We start from the raw sequence: 16,387 nt of genomic DNA on the forward strand, positions 1-16,387 counted from the left end.
GACCTTTGGCCTGGTCCCAGGTGGAGCTTCAGACAGAATCCTTGCCAAGGACAGTGGCAGAACTCCCCCTCCCAGACCTAAAGGCCTTAGAAACTAGGAAGGCAATGCTGTGCTCATTCCCAGGGCATCTGCCTCCTGGAGGGTGGCTTACCCAATCCTGGCAGGGGGAGGGGCTTAGGGAGTGGACAGAACCAGGGATAGAGTCAACGGAGTGGGCATTTTGGAAGGTTCTGGGTCCAAACTCCTCCTCTGTAAAGGGCACTAAAGGTCCTGATCTGGGACACAGCGGCAAGGCCAGGCTGGCAAGGAGTAGTGTGACCAACTATCCTGGTCCTCCTGGGAGTGAGGGAGTCCCTGGAACTTTCAGTTTTAAGATAGAAATGAATTGGTCATATGGGGAGGGAGGCATGTGGGCTGGCTGGGTGTGTGGGGCTGTATGAATGAGCCGAACACCAAGGGGAGGGGGTTACCACTTGCAAAGCAGAGGGTCCTACCTCGAGGTGCTGCTAGAATGGAATTGCTGTGTGGTGACCACCCTGCACCCCCAAACCCAGCTCCACAACCTACTGATGCAAGTCACAGGGTCTCTGAACATTTTCTCTCTTTCAGTGACCACAAACTCATTAACCCTAAGGTAAAAACAACCAAAACCAGTAAACGTGTCCCAAACAAGATGATCTGCATTGGAAAAAGGCACCCCAGTTCCCAAAACAGGCCGCCAGAAGGTGGCAGTTGCACTGGAGGGAGAGCCTTCTGTGCAGGGACTTCTTAGGGACACTGAAATCAGCACACACTGGTCCCCCTGTGTCCATCACCACCATCTTGGCTTGCTCGACCTCTAACTTTGCATGAATTTAGGACTCTAGGCAGAGACCCTCCAAACCCCACACGGTTGCCAGAGGGGGACTTCTCTTCTCTCTCCCCCTCCTCCTCTTGCTCATGGCTCCATCAGGATGTGGAGGAAATATCCCCACCAGTGTTTGCAGCTGTTATTCCCCAGATGAGAAATGGCCCCAGAAAGCAGGGCAGAACTCTGCCAACAGGCTCCAAGCACATCGTGCTGTGCCACTGACAAGGCCTTGGCCGCCCTGGAAGTGGGCCCAGCACCACCCCAAACCCCAAAAGAGCAGTGTTCTTTTAAGGTTCATTTGAAACACATATATTGCCCAGACACAAGCTGTGCCTAAGCAACCAGAGACCTTTACAAATGCAGGAATTGGAAATAGCTTTGCCTCAAAAGATCTTTTGGCCAGTCCAGTCGGCCTCCCCAACACTGACAGTGGGAAGTAACTGGAGTCAAAGCCTGTCTGTCCTGATTTGAGTTGCTATGAAAAGCTCCTCAGAGACCTCCAGGGCCACAGCAGCTGCCCCACCTTGCTTACCACCAGGTTTGCGGACCAGCCTTAGGAACAGCATGGTTTTCTGCAACCGGCACAATGTGTTCTCAGAGAACCTGGAAAGACCCTAGGGACCCTGAGCAATCCTAGGAGCATCTCTGTCATCCAGAGAATCTCGCGAAACAAGCCCATCTTTTTAAAGCTGTCTGAAAGAGGAGCCCAGCCTGCCCGCAGAAAGCATTACAGAGTCGCCATTCATCACCAGTTGCCCCTCCCCATGGAGCAGAGTATTTACTTTTAAAGATCCTCCTGGGAAAGCAAAATCCCCTTTAGAGATTCCAGCCGATTCTGAGACTGGAGTTGGACACACACACATCCGTGGTGACCAGTGGAGTGGGCTATCTGGCCAGGGGAAGGCTGGCTGTGTCCCTACCGTGATGGTTGTCTTCAGCCAGTTGAGGGAACTTGGGCAATATTGCAAATTTCCAAGATGAGCCAGAAGTGAGGCTTCTCATGTAAACTTTCCTGATTTGAAAATGTTGCCAAATCAAAAAGTGTAAAGGACCATGAAAGCCAAACGGCACACAGCAGGATTGTGAGTTTGCAACTCTCACTCCCCCAAGATAACCGTGCCCTGATCTTTTAACAGACCAGAGGTCACAGCCACTGCGCGTCACCTCTGGAGGCAAGACCTTCATTCCCATGTGCTGCTCTATACCTTCTTCAGAAATGAGACATGCAGAACTCAAATCACAATCACATTCTTTTAAGCAAATGGTGTCTTTTAGAGGGGAATTTTGAGCTCCAGTCAGGTCTGGCGGGCAGGTAGGAGGTGACCAAGCCCAGAAGAGGCTGGACTTTGAAGTAACAAGGCCAATTTTCCCAGAAGGTGCCCAAGGATGAAGGCCAGCTAAGCCTGGCTTTAAATTGAGTCTGTTCCATTTGTACACCGGCACCTTATTTTAGCCAGTTTACACTTGACTGACTGTGTAGTAGGTGGTTATTGACGCCTTCAGTTTTACTCCTAAGCTTCCAGGTTTGGAGAAGTTAAAGTTCCAGGTTCTGTGTCATACTCAATTTGAGGGCACGTGGTGTCTGTGTGGGCACACCTCTCGTTCCCTTCCCAAGTTTGTCCAGCCCACTTCTGCAGCCATTCCCTTGCTGTGAGAGGTTCAGACATGGGGCCCCCAGCATACCTGACAGGGCCTCTGCATTGCTGGAAAGTACTTGAGACCCCAGGCCGATCTCTAGCCCTGCCCTCTGCAACTACAAAGTCTGTCCTTTTAAAGTATGGAATTGAATGGTTTTAGTTTGTTCACAAGTCCATCACCTGGGTGTGTTTATACTGTCAGGGCCTTCTCCCAGAGATTCTGACACTGTGGGCCCAGGAATCTAGGGGTGCTTGTCTTTTTGTGGATCCTCCAGGAAGCTATGCTGTGCAGCCAGCTATGGGACCATGGTCTTGACCAGGGGCTCTTCCTGGGAGTGGGGGGTTATTTTGCACCCAGGGACATTTTGCCACATCTAGACATTTTTAGTTGTCACAACTGTGGGAGCTACTGGCATCTAGTGGGTAGAGGCTGGGATGCTGGCCAACATCCCCCAGTGCACAGGATTTTGCATGGCAGTGATCTGGCCCGTGTTCAGTGCCCAGGTTGGGAAAACTGTACCTTCAGGAGCCCCAAGTCCCTTCCAACCTAATATGGCCCCCTTGGACCTCCAGGCCCAGCCTACAGGGCCCCAGAAAAAGAAATGGGCCTTACCTCCAACAGATCAGCACTTAAAAGGGACATTTCTCAAACTGGGGCCTGAGGTCCCATCTCTAACAAGCTCTGGGTGATACTGCTGGTCTGGGGACCACACTTTGAGCAGTGAGGGTATATAATGCCAGTACAGGCCACCCATGGACCTGCCCGGGCTTGAGTCCCCATTGCCTCTAGGAATGCAAATTCTAGACAGTGCACCATCTCCTGTGGTTCCAAAACAGCCACCTAGTAACCAGCTCGCTGGGGGATCCCAGGCACACTCACTCCGCATGGCTAATAACCCAGAACACTTGCTTTGCTCTGCAAAGCATTTTCCTACCACTTGAATAGGGGGTGTGCCAGTTTCCTGAGAATTTTCTTCCATCTAAAATAATGGAGCAGCAGTGAAGATTCAGGAGGCCTGAGATGTCCCTTCCTCACCTCCTCACATGTACCCCCAGCAGAGCCATGACCTCCCTGGACTCCAAGAGGCCTTTGGAAGGTGGGTTTCAAGGTGAGGACACACTTCTAGGATGTAACCAACAGCTTAAGCAGGGGCCCAGTGGGCAGTCTTCAGTGACAACCAGAGAGTAAAGTTATCATGGGCTTCATCAAGAGCCTGTCCAGGTTTCCGTAGGGTGGAGACAAAGCTGGGCCGTAGCATCCTTGTCATAAAGTAAAGCTCCATTCCTGGGAGCAAGGGCAGACTGTTGGTGAGTGCCAAGATGTGTCAGGCAGGAGACCTTCCGAAATAGAAGAAATTCTCCAACCCAGTTGCCATCCACAGAGGGCTTAAAGTGCCAACTGAGGTAGGGCTGGGTCCTGGGTGCTCTCTGCTGGCAAGGAACTGCAGAGGCCCTGGTCTCAGTCATTCCCAGGTCCTGGCTTGTCACAAGGGGTGTAAGGCTGAGGCTGTCTTCTCCCAAAGCTGCCCCAGGGAACCCTTCCCCCCAGCATGGGCAGCCAAGGGCAACGTGGGGCCTCTGGCTTCTCCCTTGGGGCTAGAGTGGGTGCCTGCCCCAGCCCAGCTCAGCAGCAGCTTGGATCCACTGCCTGTTGCCTCTGGGTAGCCTGTCTCCTTAGTGACTAATGGTTTGAGCACCAGTTGGACTCTGCCCTGGCCTAGTCCTATCCTTCACCAGCCCCCACTGGTTCTGCATTCAAGCCTTCTGACTATAGGAATTGTGGTCTGTGCTTTCCCAGGGGAGGGCCCTGTCCCACCCAGCACATTTGCTGGAGGTTGGGCTTGCAGGGTCCAGCCTGTAGCCAGCCACTGGGGACTGGGACAGGAAGAAAGGTCCTTATGTGAAACCCAGGCAGACCGGAAGGCAGTTGTTAGCTCTGGAGGTCGGGATGCGTCCAGCCAGGCAGGGGGAAGGGTAGGCAGACAGAGGCTGGGATTCTGGGAACACAGGCCAGAAGCTAACTTCATGGGAAAAGCCTCGGGTGGGCAGGAAGATTCCAGAGCATGTTGTGGTTGAAAAGACAGCGACAGACAGGAGCAGTTTGGAGCCAGGCAGGACTGGGGGATATAGCCCTATGTTCCGGGCTCTGTCGGCACCCTCCCCCTCCACATGGAGCCAGCTGGCAGCAAAGCTTAGGATACGAGGCAAGACCACAGAGCCTGGTGGTGGTTTGGAACTCTTTCTTCTCCTTAGTTAAAAGGGGGAAAGGAAATGGGTATAGGGTACCCCTGGGCTCTGGGGGAGGCATGCAGACAGCCCCAGCAAGCAGGCGCTGGGGGATAGGTGGGAAGAGTCCTGGAGTTTCCCACAATTCTTTTCTCTGCAGGGAACAGCAAGGCTGGCTGCTGAGGTGAGGGGAGGGGTGGGCCCTGGGGAGAGGGGTGGCGGGCAAGGGTATGGGGGGGCTCACTCTAACATGCAAAGTCTAGCTTCCCCATAAACTAGATTGTTTCTTGAAGAGTGACATACGTATAAATACACAGACACAGATACACGCACACATGCGGAGAAGGCTTTGCATTCCCAAGGGTGGGGATCTAGGCCTGCTGGCCCCAGAGCTCCAAGGCAGGAGCCAGCCAAGTCTCCGCAGCCCCCTGGGGTGCGGTGAGTCCTCTGGGGAAGTTGCTTGGTCTCTGAAGTTCTGTCCACCAGCACCCAGACAACTCTGAACCAAATCCATGCAAGTTGGGTGCCGCGTGCCTGCGCTTCTGTGTGTGCACCGACAGCCTATGTGCTGGCACAGGGGTCCTGGCTCTCCCCTCCAGGGTTCCAGGGAATGGGGTGCAGACAGAGGAGGGTGAAGGGGGCCCGTGGAGATGTCCTCTCCCCCACCCCACGGGGTCCTGGCCTCCGGGAGGGGGGAGGGGCCTCCCTTATCTCTCGGCCTCCATGGTAGGGTGGGCCCTTGGTTCTGAGGCAGCCTGTTGCGGGGCCAGGGGTGGCCAGTCTGACGCCGGGGAAGGGGGTGCCGGAGTCCACAGGGGTGGCTGCTGCAGCTGGTGGTGCTGTGGCCCCCCAGGAGGTGAGGCCACCGTCGGCCAACTGGGTGCTGCAAAGCTGCTGGTGGCGGCGTGGGGGAAGTGTGGTGGGGGCGACGTGGCCGTTGCGGCCATCGGGCTGCCACTGCCACCACTGTGGAAGCTCTCGGAGGCCTTGAGACGAGAGAACATGGTGAGGGCATCAGGGAAGTTAGGGGGCGTGGCAGGGGTGTTGGCAGGAGTGCACATCTGTGGAGGGGAGAGCAGAGGGGGTAAGGTAAGCACCCTTTCTGGGAGGACCCCAGCCTCCCACCGGCTCCTAGTTGGGGAAACTGCCCAGCCTCTGTTGGAAGCTTTCGTGCCCCTCCCTTGGGTGCACCCAGCCCCTCCCACAGTCTACCAGCCAGGGGCTCCTAGAGGAAAGGTGGAGGCTGAGAAGGGCTGATGGCTCCAAGGAGGTACCATCCCAGCAGCCCCTCCATGGCCGGGAGCCACCACAGCTTGAACGGGAGACCCCTGCACAGCTGCCCGAGGCTGAAGAGGACACTTACCATCTGGTGGTGGTGGTGGCTGTAGGGAATGTTAGTCTCCTGGAAAAAGGCGCTGAGGGCCGTCTGCAGGAAGAAAAGCCCAAGCTTACTCTCAGCACCCTGTCTGACCCTGCCAGGCGCCCCCTTCCCAGGCTCTCTGAGACTTGGTACAGCCTGGGCCTGGCTATCGAGTGGGAGAGGTGAGATGAGGCAGCATGCCTGTCACCACTCAACCCTCACCATTGCCCCAGGAGGCACCCTGGACCCCCAGGCAGGTCTGGTGGGTGGTGAAGACCACTACGGCACTGCCTGCCACCTAGACACCAGGTGCCTCCAGTTCGCACATACCTGATGTCATCACTGAGACCTGGGGGACAGGTAAGCACCCTAGCCAGTCTCACAGGGAAAGGCCTCCAGCAGACCTTAGCCCATCACCAACGCCATAGGTGCTAAGTCCCTACTCTTCTCTGAGCCTCAGTTTCGCCATCTTGGAGCCAGGGGATGGTAAAGGCTCCCATATGTCAAGTCTGTGACTCGCCTGCCCCTCTTCTTGGCCAACCAAGGGACTCTGCCCTGGTCTGGGCCTCAGTTTCTCTATCTACACCATAAAGGAACTGAACTAGGTGGCTTCTAGGTCGCCCCCATTCGCAGTAGTGACCTCCTAAAAGCCATGTTCCAGCTGAGAGAACGGAAATGAAGTAGGATGGTCTGGGTCTTGCACTCACTGCCCCGCTCACCTGAGCCTCCTGCGGAATGTTCTCAAGGTGGCGGAGCAGGAGAATGGTAGAGGTGAGTTCTGCACCCAGAACTATGAGGAACTGGGACGAGAGCTGGCCTGGGTCAGACCAGCTCCTCTGGAGGCCTTGGGGGACTGGGGCAAGGGAATGGGTGGGGGGTAGGGGGCGCTCTAGGACAGCCTCTGGGAGCCCCCAGGGATGCACTGGCACTTGGTGTGTCCTGGCTCAGGCCCTGCAGGAGGGCGTCAATGAAAATAAGGGAACTGGCTGCTCTTGCGCAAGTGCTGGGTGAGGGAACCCATGAAGTGTGTTAAGGGTCCGCCCGGCCCTGCCAAGTCCCAGGCCCAGCTCCAAGCAGCCCCTGCCACTCTGCCCACCATCACCAACCCCTCAGGCTGGCCCCCCACAGCCCTGCACTGCCTAATCCCCCCCCCCAACATACTCAGAAGACCAGCCTAGCTTCCAGAGCTTCCCAGGGGTTTTATAATTTTCTTAAAGTAAAATCAAATGAATTATTCTGAGAATTTGCTGCTGAAGACACCCTAACCCGATGTCCCCAAACAGGGGTATGGGAGATGAGGGGCTGCTGGTCTTTAAGCACCTTGTGACCCCTTTACCCCCGGAGGCCCAGGGATACACCCAAACCATTCCTGTACCAAGAGCAGCTCCAAACACCACTGACTGTGAGGACTCCAGGGAGAACCATCTGCCCCACCCATTAAAGCAGACAGAGGTCCCCCTCCCCCTTCAGCCTCTGTCCCCATTAACACCTGAATCAGAGAATATGACCCAAAAAGAGGCCTTCAGCTGGCTAGGTCAGCCCTCAGCCAGTGTGCTGCTAGGTGGGGGTAGGAGAGTGGAGGGCAGAGAAAGGTTAGCCATAAGAAACCCCTCATTTACTCCCACACAGAGATCTAAGTTTTGGGGGTTCATGACCCATTTTCACCTTAAGTGAACCTCTCTAGTATCCATATCCCCATTTTACAGATGAGGAGACTGAGACTCAGCAAGCCTGGGGCACAGGGCTCTTACCCCTGGGGGCCATCAGTCACCCCAGTCTGCAAGTTGCTCCTGTCCCTGCTGGGATCAGTCTTTCCCCAGGTATTTCAATCCTCAAAGCTACATTTTCAATTCCCGTCATCTAGAGACACCAACCCACACTGCCTGAGTGACCGCCCAGCTGGTGCCAGTCTCTGTGGGCTGGGCTGAGAGTGCCTGCCCACCAGACACCTGCCTGCCCAGCCCCAGGCAGGGAGGGAGCCTTGTACGCAGATGTGGGACTCAAGCAAACTGCCATGAATGTGGTTTTGCAAGTTTAGCCACATCTAGCCCCAGAGACAAATGGGCTGATTAGGGAGCTTCCTGAAGGGTGGGGCTGCCAGCCCTGGGGGTAGGAGGGGCATTCACTCCTTAGAGATCCACTCACACCCCCAAGGTAAAGAGGAAACTGAGGCCAGGGAAGGAAAGGGACCTGACCTGCCCAGAGAGCACCCTCCCATCTCCACACAGTATCACCAGATCTCTGGTAGGAAGTAACTGGGCAAAGATCCTTTGGGTGAATAGACCACTGCCTCCCCACACTGTCCTAGGCTTTAGGTGGGAATTCTGATCCCTTCCAACCCGCAGAAAGCTCCCTTGGCTCTTGGTCCCTCTTGCAAGCCCAAACACTTTCCCTGGCCTGACTCCCCATCCGGAAACCAGGCTCTTGGGTCCCCGATGGGCACTACAACCAGCTGGGTCTGTGACCTAACACTTGTGAGGAATGGAGCTCAAGGGCCTCTGGCCTTATCCCTAGATAACACCCTGGGGCGGCTGAGTTAGGGAAGGCTAGGTGACTTCTTGGCAGCACATGCAGTGGGCACCGGTGCTCTATGGGTCAGGGAGGCCTGGGGGATGGGGGCCAGACTGAGGCAACTCTACCTCCTGCCCAGCTGATTGAAAGCTCCTGAACTGTACACCAGGTCTGCAACTTGCAGGTAGATTCCCCTGCCAGAACAGAGGCGGGCCCCAACACATCACAGTACACTCGGGTGTACACGCGTGGGTACCATTAGCCAAACGGCGACATGTATGTACACGAAGCACACACCCGGCACCCAAACCCCAGGTGGACTGCGTGTTTACACACGCCAACATGCCCACATGCTGCGTGGCACGTGCGTAAATACAAACGCACATGTACGTGGACACGCGCGCCGCGGGACTGCCCGGCACACCTGCAGATCCACACATGCGGGGCGGCTCTGTCCCTGGACCCCAAGGCTCTCCTGCCCCTACTCCGCCGCTCCGATGGATGGGGGGGGGGCGGGGGCAGGGCTTATCCAGCTATGCCCAGGCCCGGGTGTCCTCTTTCCGGCCCGCCGCCTGACTGTCCGTCCGGGCCGCGAAGCTGCCCCGCCCTGGCCGCTGCCCAAACAGAAGTGTGAGCCCCGACATCCCCACCGCCCAGGGGCTTCGGGCGGGGATTCGGGTCCCCAGTGGGGGCAGACCACCCCTCCCGCTCACCCCGCGCGGGCGGTGTTTCCGCGGGCCGCGTAGACGCGGCCGCGCCGCTGGGCCCGACCCGCACGCCGCGTGTACGCGCTGGAACCCAGCCCCGGGCGCGCGACCGCTGGACACCCAGTCCAGTGCGCGGGCCGGGCCCCGGCCCAGCCAAGACGGAGCGCGCACCCGCACGTGTCCACACCGCACACGCTCCGTGGCACGCGCAGCCACGCGGGAGTGGCCCCCACCCCCGCTTCTCCGGTGGCCGCACACCTCGAACTGCCAGTGGGCCGCCTGCAGCAGCTGCTTCGCCTGGTCGGCCGCGCAGCCCGCCGTCAGCACGAACTGGTTGATCATGACCTGGTGCTTAAGCTCGTCCATGTTCACGGACATGGCGCCACCACCGCCGCCGCCGCCGCCGCCGCCGCGCTGCCCGCTCCGTCCTCCCGCCGCCACGCGCTCCTCCGCTTCACGCGTCCACCATTAGCGAGCCGGCTCCGGCTAATACAAATATTTACTGTGCGGCTCTGACTCACCGAGCCTCGCCTCGCTCCGGGGCCGCGGGGGGCATGCTGGGAGATGTAGTCCGCGCCGCTCCCGCCCGCGCTCCAGAGGGGGCTGCGGGCCGCGCTGTCGCGGGCCGGGCACCTACTCTGTGCAGAGGCGGACCGTGATGACAGCTGGGCATCCACGCCCCTGCCCTGGCACTAATGGGGGTCAGCAGGCGTAGGCCACAGGGATCTTTGTCAAGACCCCGGACCCCGATATGGTTGGCATTCCTCTGTGTTGAGACTCGCGGGTGAGGGGGCTAGCAATTTTGGCACAAATCGGCAGTACTAGGCCTCAAGTCCCCAAACGTCCTGCGCAATGTAGGCACCTATATATAGTCAGTGAATGAATGAATCTGTCTTTTAGGGCTCTGCTCCAAGTCACCGCCTCCAGGAAGCCTTCCGAGTCTCCTCAATGTTCCCAAGGGACACTTGGGAAACAGGTCCCTTCCCAGCCTAGGTCCAAGGATTAGGGTCGGCGCTGATACAGGTAGGCAAGGCCACCAGCTTCTAGTGCTTCGGGGTTCCCACCCCGCTGTGCTCCCACTTTCCCACGCAAAATCTCGTGCGCTTTGACGGAAATCTCGGCCTTAAGCCTGCTGGCGCCAGGACCGCGAAGAGCCAATTTCGGGAAGGTCCCGAACTCCTATTCCCAGAATGCCCCAGTTTATTTGCACCGTACCGTCCTGGGTGACGTCAAGTGAGTGAGGCCGCGCCTTGGCCAATGGGCGGCCGCGGGGTGTTAGGACCTGGCCATATAAGGTAAACAAAGCTGGCCGCCCAATGAGGCGGCGGCGGGGGCGGGCACTGGGGGGGTAGACGGAGGCGTGTCCACATGGCGGGCGGGGGTGGGGCGTTGCGGGCTGTGTTTACAGCTTCGCACGCGCTGCTTCCGTTTGACGTCGGGGGTCTGGCGTTCCGGGCCTGGGGTGGTAGAAGGTCTCTCGCTTGGGGTCCGGCGGGGAAGCCGGGGAAAAGTCCCGAGCAGTGGTCTGGCTGGGTTACCTGCGTTCTGAGTGACCTTGTCCCGATTCTTCAGGCTCTCAGGACCCCAGTTTCATTAGTTGAGCTACTGTTTATTGGGCCCTTACTCTGTGCGCTGCTTTGTCCCGGTCCAGGTACAGCGGATAGCAAACCGAGACTGGTGGCTGGACGAGGTGGAGACGTGTGTCAAAAATCCCAAAGACAGATGTAGAATTGCAAATGTGAAAAGTGCTCTCAGGAAGCAGACACGGGCCTTGGGGGTAGTGGGTTAAAGGCCATTGAGGGGTTTTAATAGGTGTGAACCATTGTCCACATCAGAATCCCTGGCTGTAGGAGTGTGGGGACCCGTTGGTGGTGAAGAGAGCCAGTTCAGACAATGTTATGGGTGTGTCTGGTTTCGGGGGAGTCCGCCCCTGACCAGGGCTTTTCCTGCAGAATTGGATTGAATGGAGGGAACTGTCCCACACTGGTTGGGGTAGGGACCTGCAATGCCTCTGGGGAGCTTTCGGATCCTCAACTCTTCAGGTGTTCTGGTTTTGGCTAGTGGGAGGAGGATGGGGAAGTGTGGACCGGTCCTGAAAGATGATCTCAGGGTTTTGAGGGATAAGGGGAAGTTGGGGCACCTGAATAGGTGGGGGAGGGGATGGAGCCGGGCTAGAGTTGGGAGCTTGGCCCATTGGCAGATAAGGGACTCAGTGTCCCCTTCCTATGGGCACTTCAGCCCTGGCTGAAGTCACCTGTTCACTTGGGAAATAAGATTTCATCCTCTCTTTTGCCTTGTGGGGATCACTCAGTGTTCACCATTTTTTGCAAACCCTGATGCTGCCAGATTTCGCTCTTACTGAGAATGGTCCCTCACCTTTGCAAAGCATGATAAACATGAATTATGTGGGCAAAGTTGCTCAGTACAGGGTTGGCAGCTCTGAATATGATGTGGACAGCAACATGGCATGATGGAAGGTGAGCGGGGTCTGGAGCCAGACACACCTGGATGTCAGTGTTGACTTTGCTACTTAATGTCTGATATTGGGCCACGTATTCGGCTCTGAGCCTCAGTCTCATTTGTAGAACCCAAGTCATCCAGGAGTGCTGTGGAAGATTAATGCCAGTGAGGTGTCCAGCATGGGCCTGGCTCTCGGTGCACCATTTCTAGCACTCACCTCTTTGCTTCCATCTGGACCACTGGAGATCCTAAGCCCCATTTTACAGATAGGGAAATAGACTGGAATCCTGGCCTCCTTACACTCTTGCCAGTGGAGAAGAGCAGGCACCCAGTGGGCCAGCAGGGTGTGTTTCTGGCAAGGGGTGGAGAAGGGCACAAGGCAGGGCCCACTGGGGGCTTTTCTTGCTCAGGGAGCAGGAGGTACGTTCGCCCTTCCTCCACTCTCATCCAGGCACCACTCTGGTACCTGCTCAGGCTTGCCCAGCCCCAGCTCTTCCAGGCCAGCGGGCTAGCTGGGGTGCAGCAGGTGGGACAGGCAGGAGCAAAGGTCACCCTTCTGGCCCCCAAGCTCCCCCCCCTCCCCGCCAGATTGTTTTCCCAGGAGCTGCAGGGAAAGAAAAAACAACTTTGTTTTCAGTCAGGATCAGCCTGACTAGAAAGTGGACTTTGGATTTTTTAGTGGGCTCAAATGGGGCCTGACAGCTGGGGCCAGTAGATGGGGGGAGGGGGGAATAAAAGGCATTTCCGTCAGTGCCATTATCTTACCTGAGGTACAGGGAGGTTGAGGGCCTTGACAAAGTTAGCATAGCCAGTCCATGGAGGCTCTGGGTCCCGGCCTTCTCAGCATCCTCTGGCCTCCTCCCCACCTCCATTCTTTTAATCACTCCACAAATGTGAGTGTTTATCAGACATATACCGGGTGCCTCTGAGAGCACAAGAGTGAATAGGTGAGGATCCTGCCCCCTCAAGAGGCTAGAAAAGAAGTATAAATTTGAGGGACTCACACCAGGAGACCATGAACTGTGCCTAGGGTCTTTTTTTGTTTCAAATGACCCAAGGTTGGCTGACTGAAGGGGCTTTGAGGTCTGGCCACTGCCTGGGTCCTAATCTCCAGTCCCATACTCTTCCCCTTGATTCTAGCTACACTGGCCTTTGAGTTCCTGGATCATACTCATCTCTTTGATGCCTCAGGGCTTTTGTACATGCTTGTTCTCCCTGCCTGGAACTTGGCCTACCACCTCAGAGTTTGCCTGCTTGGCTTTTACTTATATTTCAACTCCTGGCTTAAATGTCATCTCAGTGACATCTTCCCTAACTTCCTGATCAACAGTAGGTCTCGCCTATTATTTCATTGCGCCTCAATCCATTCCCCCATAGTACCCACCACATCTTGTGTTTATAACCTTTTTCAGTGTCTGTTTCCTCATCAGCCTGGAGGCTCTATGTCTGGTAGTTCCTCTATTTGATCTCATTGCCTGGCTCTTTATCTGGGTTGCGGGACATTTAATCAGGCTCTCCCAAGACATGGCCTCTTTATCTGGCTCTTTGCCTGTTACATAGTAGCTGCATGATAAATATTTGTTGATTAAATAAATGAGTCAGTCAAGATGTTGATAGTGGAGCTAGTACCAAATCAGAAATGGCCTGTCTCCCATCAGGGCATGGATAAACACAGAAAAATATACTACAAGTCCAAAGCTCTATTAACTGGAAATATTTAATTAATCAAACATCTAGCCCATGGAAATGACTACCCTGGCCCAGGATCCATAGGGAGGACATGCTCTCAGGTTTATTTTTCAGTGGAAACATCAGGGTCCTCAGTATTCTCCCTTCCTCCCGGCAAAGAGAGAGGCTGGTAAATTGAATGCAGTGTGTGTGTGTGTGTATATATATATATATATATATACACATACACACACACACACACACACATACATACAAGTGTTACGTGATTTAACAGAAATTTAAAATAAGGGAACGAAGATCACATGGGGCAGGGTGTCTTCAGGCCCATCTGGGGGCAAGAGATATGAAATCTGGCACATTAGGGTGGCAGGAGAGTGCGGTGGTAGGAGTGGCCTGGTTCAAATTCCAGCTTTACCATTTATCTACTATGTCACCTGAGTAGGGTATTTCACCTTTCCCAGCCTTACTTTCCTCTTCTGTAAATTGGGAATGAAAATAGAACCAATATCAGAGAATTAAATGAGAATATTTGCGCAGCCCTCAATACAATGCCTGGCACATAGTAGGCGCTCAGTAAATAGGGATCTTGGTTGTGGGACATTTAATCAGGCTCTCCCAAGACATGGCCTCTCTCTCATAGGTGTATGTCCTTCACTTTATTAGCTTAGGCTTTCTGGTTCCTTGACAATAGAAGATATTCTGGATTTCAGCCTCTAGGAAGGTATAAAACTAATTTTATTGTGGACCGTGGCGAATTTACCTTTTGAAATTCTTAGCTAGCCAGTGCCTTCCCTAGCTGCTTTCTTGATACAGCGGGCTCGACTTGGGAAGTCACTTTCTTCTAGGAACTCCAGTTTCTCAACTAAAAAGTAGGTGAAAACAGATCCCCATGGGGCCTGCTTATGGTTTTGTGTAAGTCAAAATCCAGGAAGGTTCATTGCAACCTATGAGGCTTTGATTTCTTTATCTATAAAATGGGGAGAGGTCTATTACCTCTGTGGGGGACTGTAAAATTATGCCTTCAAAGTAATTGTCCTAGATGTGGAGCCGGAGAGATGCCTTGAATTTCAGAAGGCTAAAGCAAACGCTTTGCTTGGAACACTCCTCCAAATAAGTTTGGACTCCACCCCAGCTCTTTTCTGGAGGCTGGTGAATGTGTGCCCTCTGCTGGCCAGGGCAGGAGATAAACCCTGGGAAGTGGGGCGAACCATGGTGTCTCAGGGAGGTATTTCAGAGAGGGGGTAAATAGAAGTGGGTATATAGAAGGGTCTATATATGAACAGATTACTAGAAGGCTAAAGAGTTACAATGTTAATGCTGTGCTTGGAATAAAGAGAGAAGAACGATTTGCAGTGCGGTTGATGATTCCACGCGTCTAGATTCAGGTCCATTGGGTTTGTCCCCGAGCGCTTGTCAACAACTTCAGAGGGCCCTGCCGATGTGCATCCCGGGAATTGTAGTTCTTAGGCAGGTTTCCCTCGCCGTAGCCCGGCGCCGTCCGCGGCGAGGGGACTACATTTTCCGACGAGCCTTGGATCCCGAGGGGGGAGGGCCGTTGTGGTGTCGAGCCCCGGGGCCGAGCCGGGGGTGGGGGCTCGGAGGCCAGGCTTCCGCAGCGGTGGGCAAGCGTCCGTGCGGCCTGGTTCGGGCCATGTCCGCGTGAGGACGCCGCTGCTGCTGTCCGCGTCCCACCCCGGCCCCGGCCCGGCCCGCTGCGCACCATGGGCTCGATCCTGAGCCGCCGCATTGCTGGTGTGGAGGACATTGACATCCAGGCGAACTCGGCCTATCGCTACCCACCGAAGTCCGGTGAGTGTCCGTCCCCGGGTGCGCTCTGCGAGACACGGACTTGGAGGCGGGCGGGGCGGGCAGGGCGCTCCAGCTCGGCACCCTCTGCGCAGGAGTCGGGTTGGGGAACTCTGCTCCGCGCGCAGCCCTCCCTGCGGCCTCCCTGCCCGGAGATTCTCGCGCCCTCGACCCGGACCCCAGGGCCTGCGTGGGGCCGTGGGCTGACCGCTTCGTCCAGGCTGGGTGACCTTGGGTCAACCACTTCTCCCCTGAGCTCTTAAGCTCCCTCGTCTGCACACTGGGGAGATTCTCGGGAAACTCCTAGGCCCGGGGTGAGGTTCCGGGCGCGATGCTGGAGAGGGGTTAGCATGGTGCTCCGTGCTTCGTTTGTGCTTACAAAGTGGTCATTGTCATAATGATTGACATCACTCCATCGTCGGTTTGGGCTTTCTTTGGTGGCTTGGTGTGAAGATCCAGTCAGTGGTTCTGGGCACTCTCCATCCCGTCTGGACCGAGGTTTAGCTTTCCCAGTGATCACCTTGCACGTGTGTGTGTCTGTGTGTGTGGTGGGGGGAGTGTGGCTGGGCCCAAGGAGATGATTATAATCAATGGGGGAGAGGCTGGGAGTCCTTGCTGGGGAACAGGAAGATGGTTGGAGGAGACTACTAGGTTTTCTGGTCTCCTTTTTTGTGGCGGAGAGACCCGAGTCACCAGGGAGGAAGTGACTTTCCCAGGGTCTCAGAGAGTTGGATGGTAGCACATCTGGGACCAGGAGCAGGAGTCCGACTCAGAGCCGAGTTCTCACTCCGTTATGTTGTCTCTACATTGAGTGTGGCCTGACGCAGGACGTTAGCTCCAGTTCCTCACTCTCTATCTCATCTGGTCATTTGCCCTGGAAAGGAGAGAAGAAAGAGGACATGGAGTTTGGACATCATGGAGACCTTCAGATTGGGTCTTCTGATCCTGGCTTCTGAAGCATCTGATCCGATGTGGTCTTCTAGGCCTCACACTTGGCTCGTGGGCATCCACCAGACCAGGTTTCTTGAGTGTGGTTCAGGACCACCTGCTACCACCAGTGGGGAAGCTTGTGAAACATTGCATTTCCTAGGTCCTGCCTCAGACCTGTTGGGGGCCTAGGAAGTTGCATTTAAAACCCACT

General features: G+C 55.7%; 2 protein-coding genes across 5 annotated transcripts in view; one reads left to right on the forward strand and one right to left on the reverse strand.

Moving 5' to 3' along the window:
- Positions 1-4,710: 4,710 nt before the first annotated feature.
- Positions 4,711-10,429, reverse strand: UBALD1 (UBA like domain containing 1). The gene is made up of 3 exons (XM_039885224.1): positions 9,550-10,429; positions 6,077-6,139; positions 4,711-5,774 (listed from the first exon to the last, which is right to left on the reverse strand). Exons 1-3 carry the CDS (start codon positions 9,667-9,669, stop codon positions 5,421-5,423), a joined length of 537 nt encoding a protein of 178 aa, XP_039741158.1. The 5' UTR covers positions 9,670-10,429; the 3' UTR covers positions 4,711-5,420.
- Positions 10,430-15,010: 4,581 nt separating this feature from the next.
- MGRN1 (mahogunin ring finger 1) overlaps positions 15,011-16,387 on the forward strand; it is a 46,816-nt gene continuing 45,439 nt past the window's right edge. For all 4 annotated transcript variants that reach the window (XM_039885236.1, XM_039885237.1, XM_039885238.1 and 1 more), the window contains exon 1: positions 15,011-15,249. In XM_039885236.1, coding sequence (XP_039741170.1) covers positions 15,162-15,249 — 88 coding nt within the window. In that variant the 5' untranslated portion in view covers positions 15,011-15,161. The remainder of the gene's footprint in view (positions 15,250-16,387) is intronic.

Source organism: Pteropus medius, unplaced genomic scaffold (assembly GCF_902729225.1).
Source record: "Pteropus medius unplaced genomic scaffold, Ma_sr-lr_union100, whole genome shotgun sequence".
NCBI lineage: Eukaryota > Metazoa > Chordata > Mammalia > Chiroptera > Pteropodidae > Pteropus > Pteropus medius.

What these genes read in the sequence shown, in the direction of transcription:
- UBALD1 (XM_039885224.1), bottom strand. Translation starts at nt 9,669, where the DNA reads ATGTCCGTGAACATGGACGAGCTTAAGCACCAGGTCATGATCAACCAG. An exon ending in CGGCCCACTGGCAGTTCGAG is followed by an intron (nt 6,140 to 9,549) that starts GTGTGCGGCCAC and finishes TTCTTCCTGCAG; the next exon opens with ACGGCCCTCAGCGCCTTTTT. An exon ending in GCCACCACCACCACCAGATG is followed by an intron (nt 5,775 to 6,076) that starts GTAAGTGTCCTC and finishes TCCCCTCCACAG; the next exon opens with ATGTGCACTCCTGCCAACAC.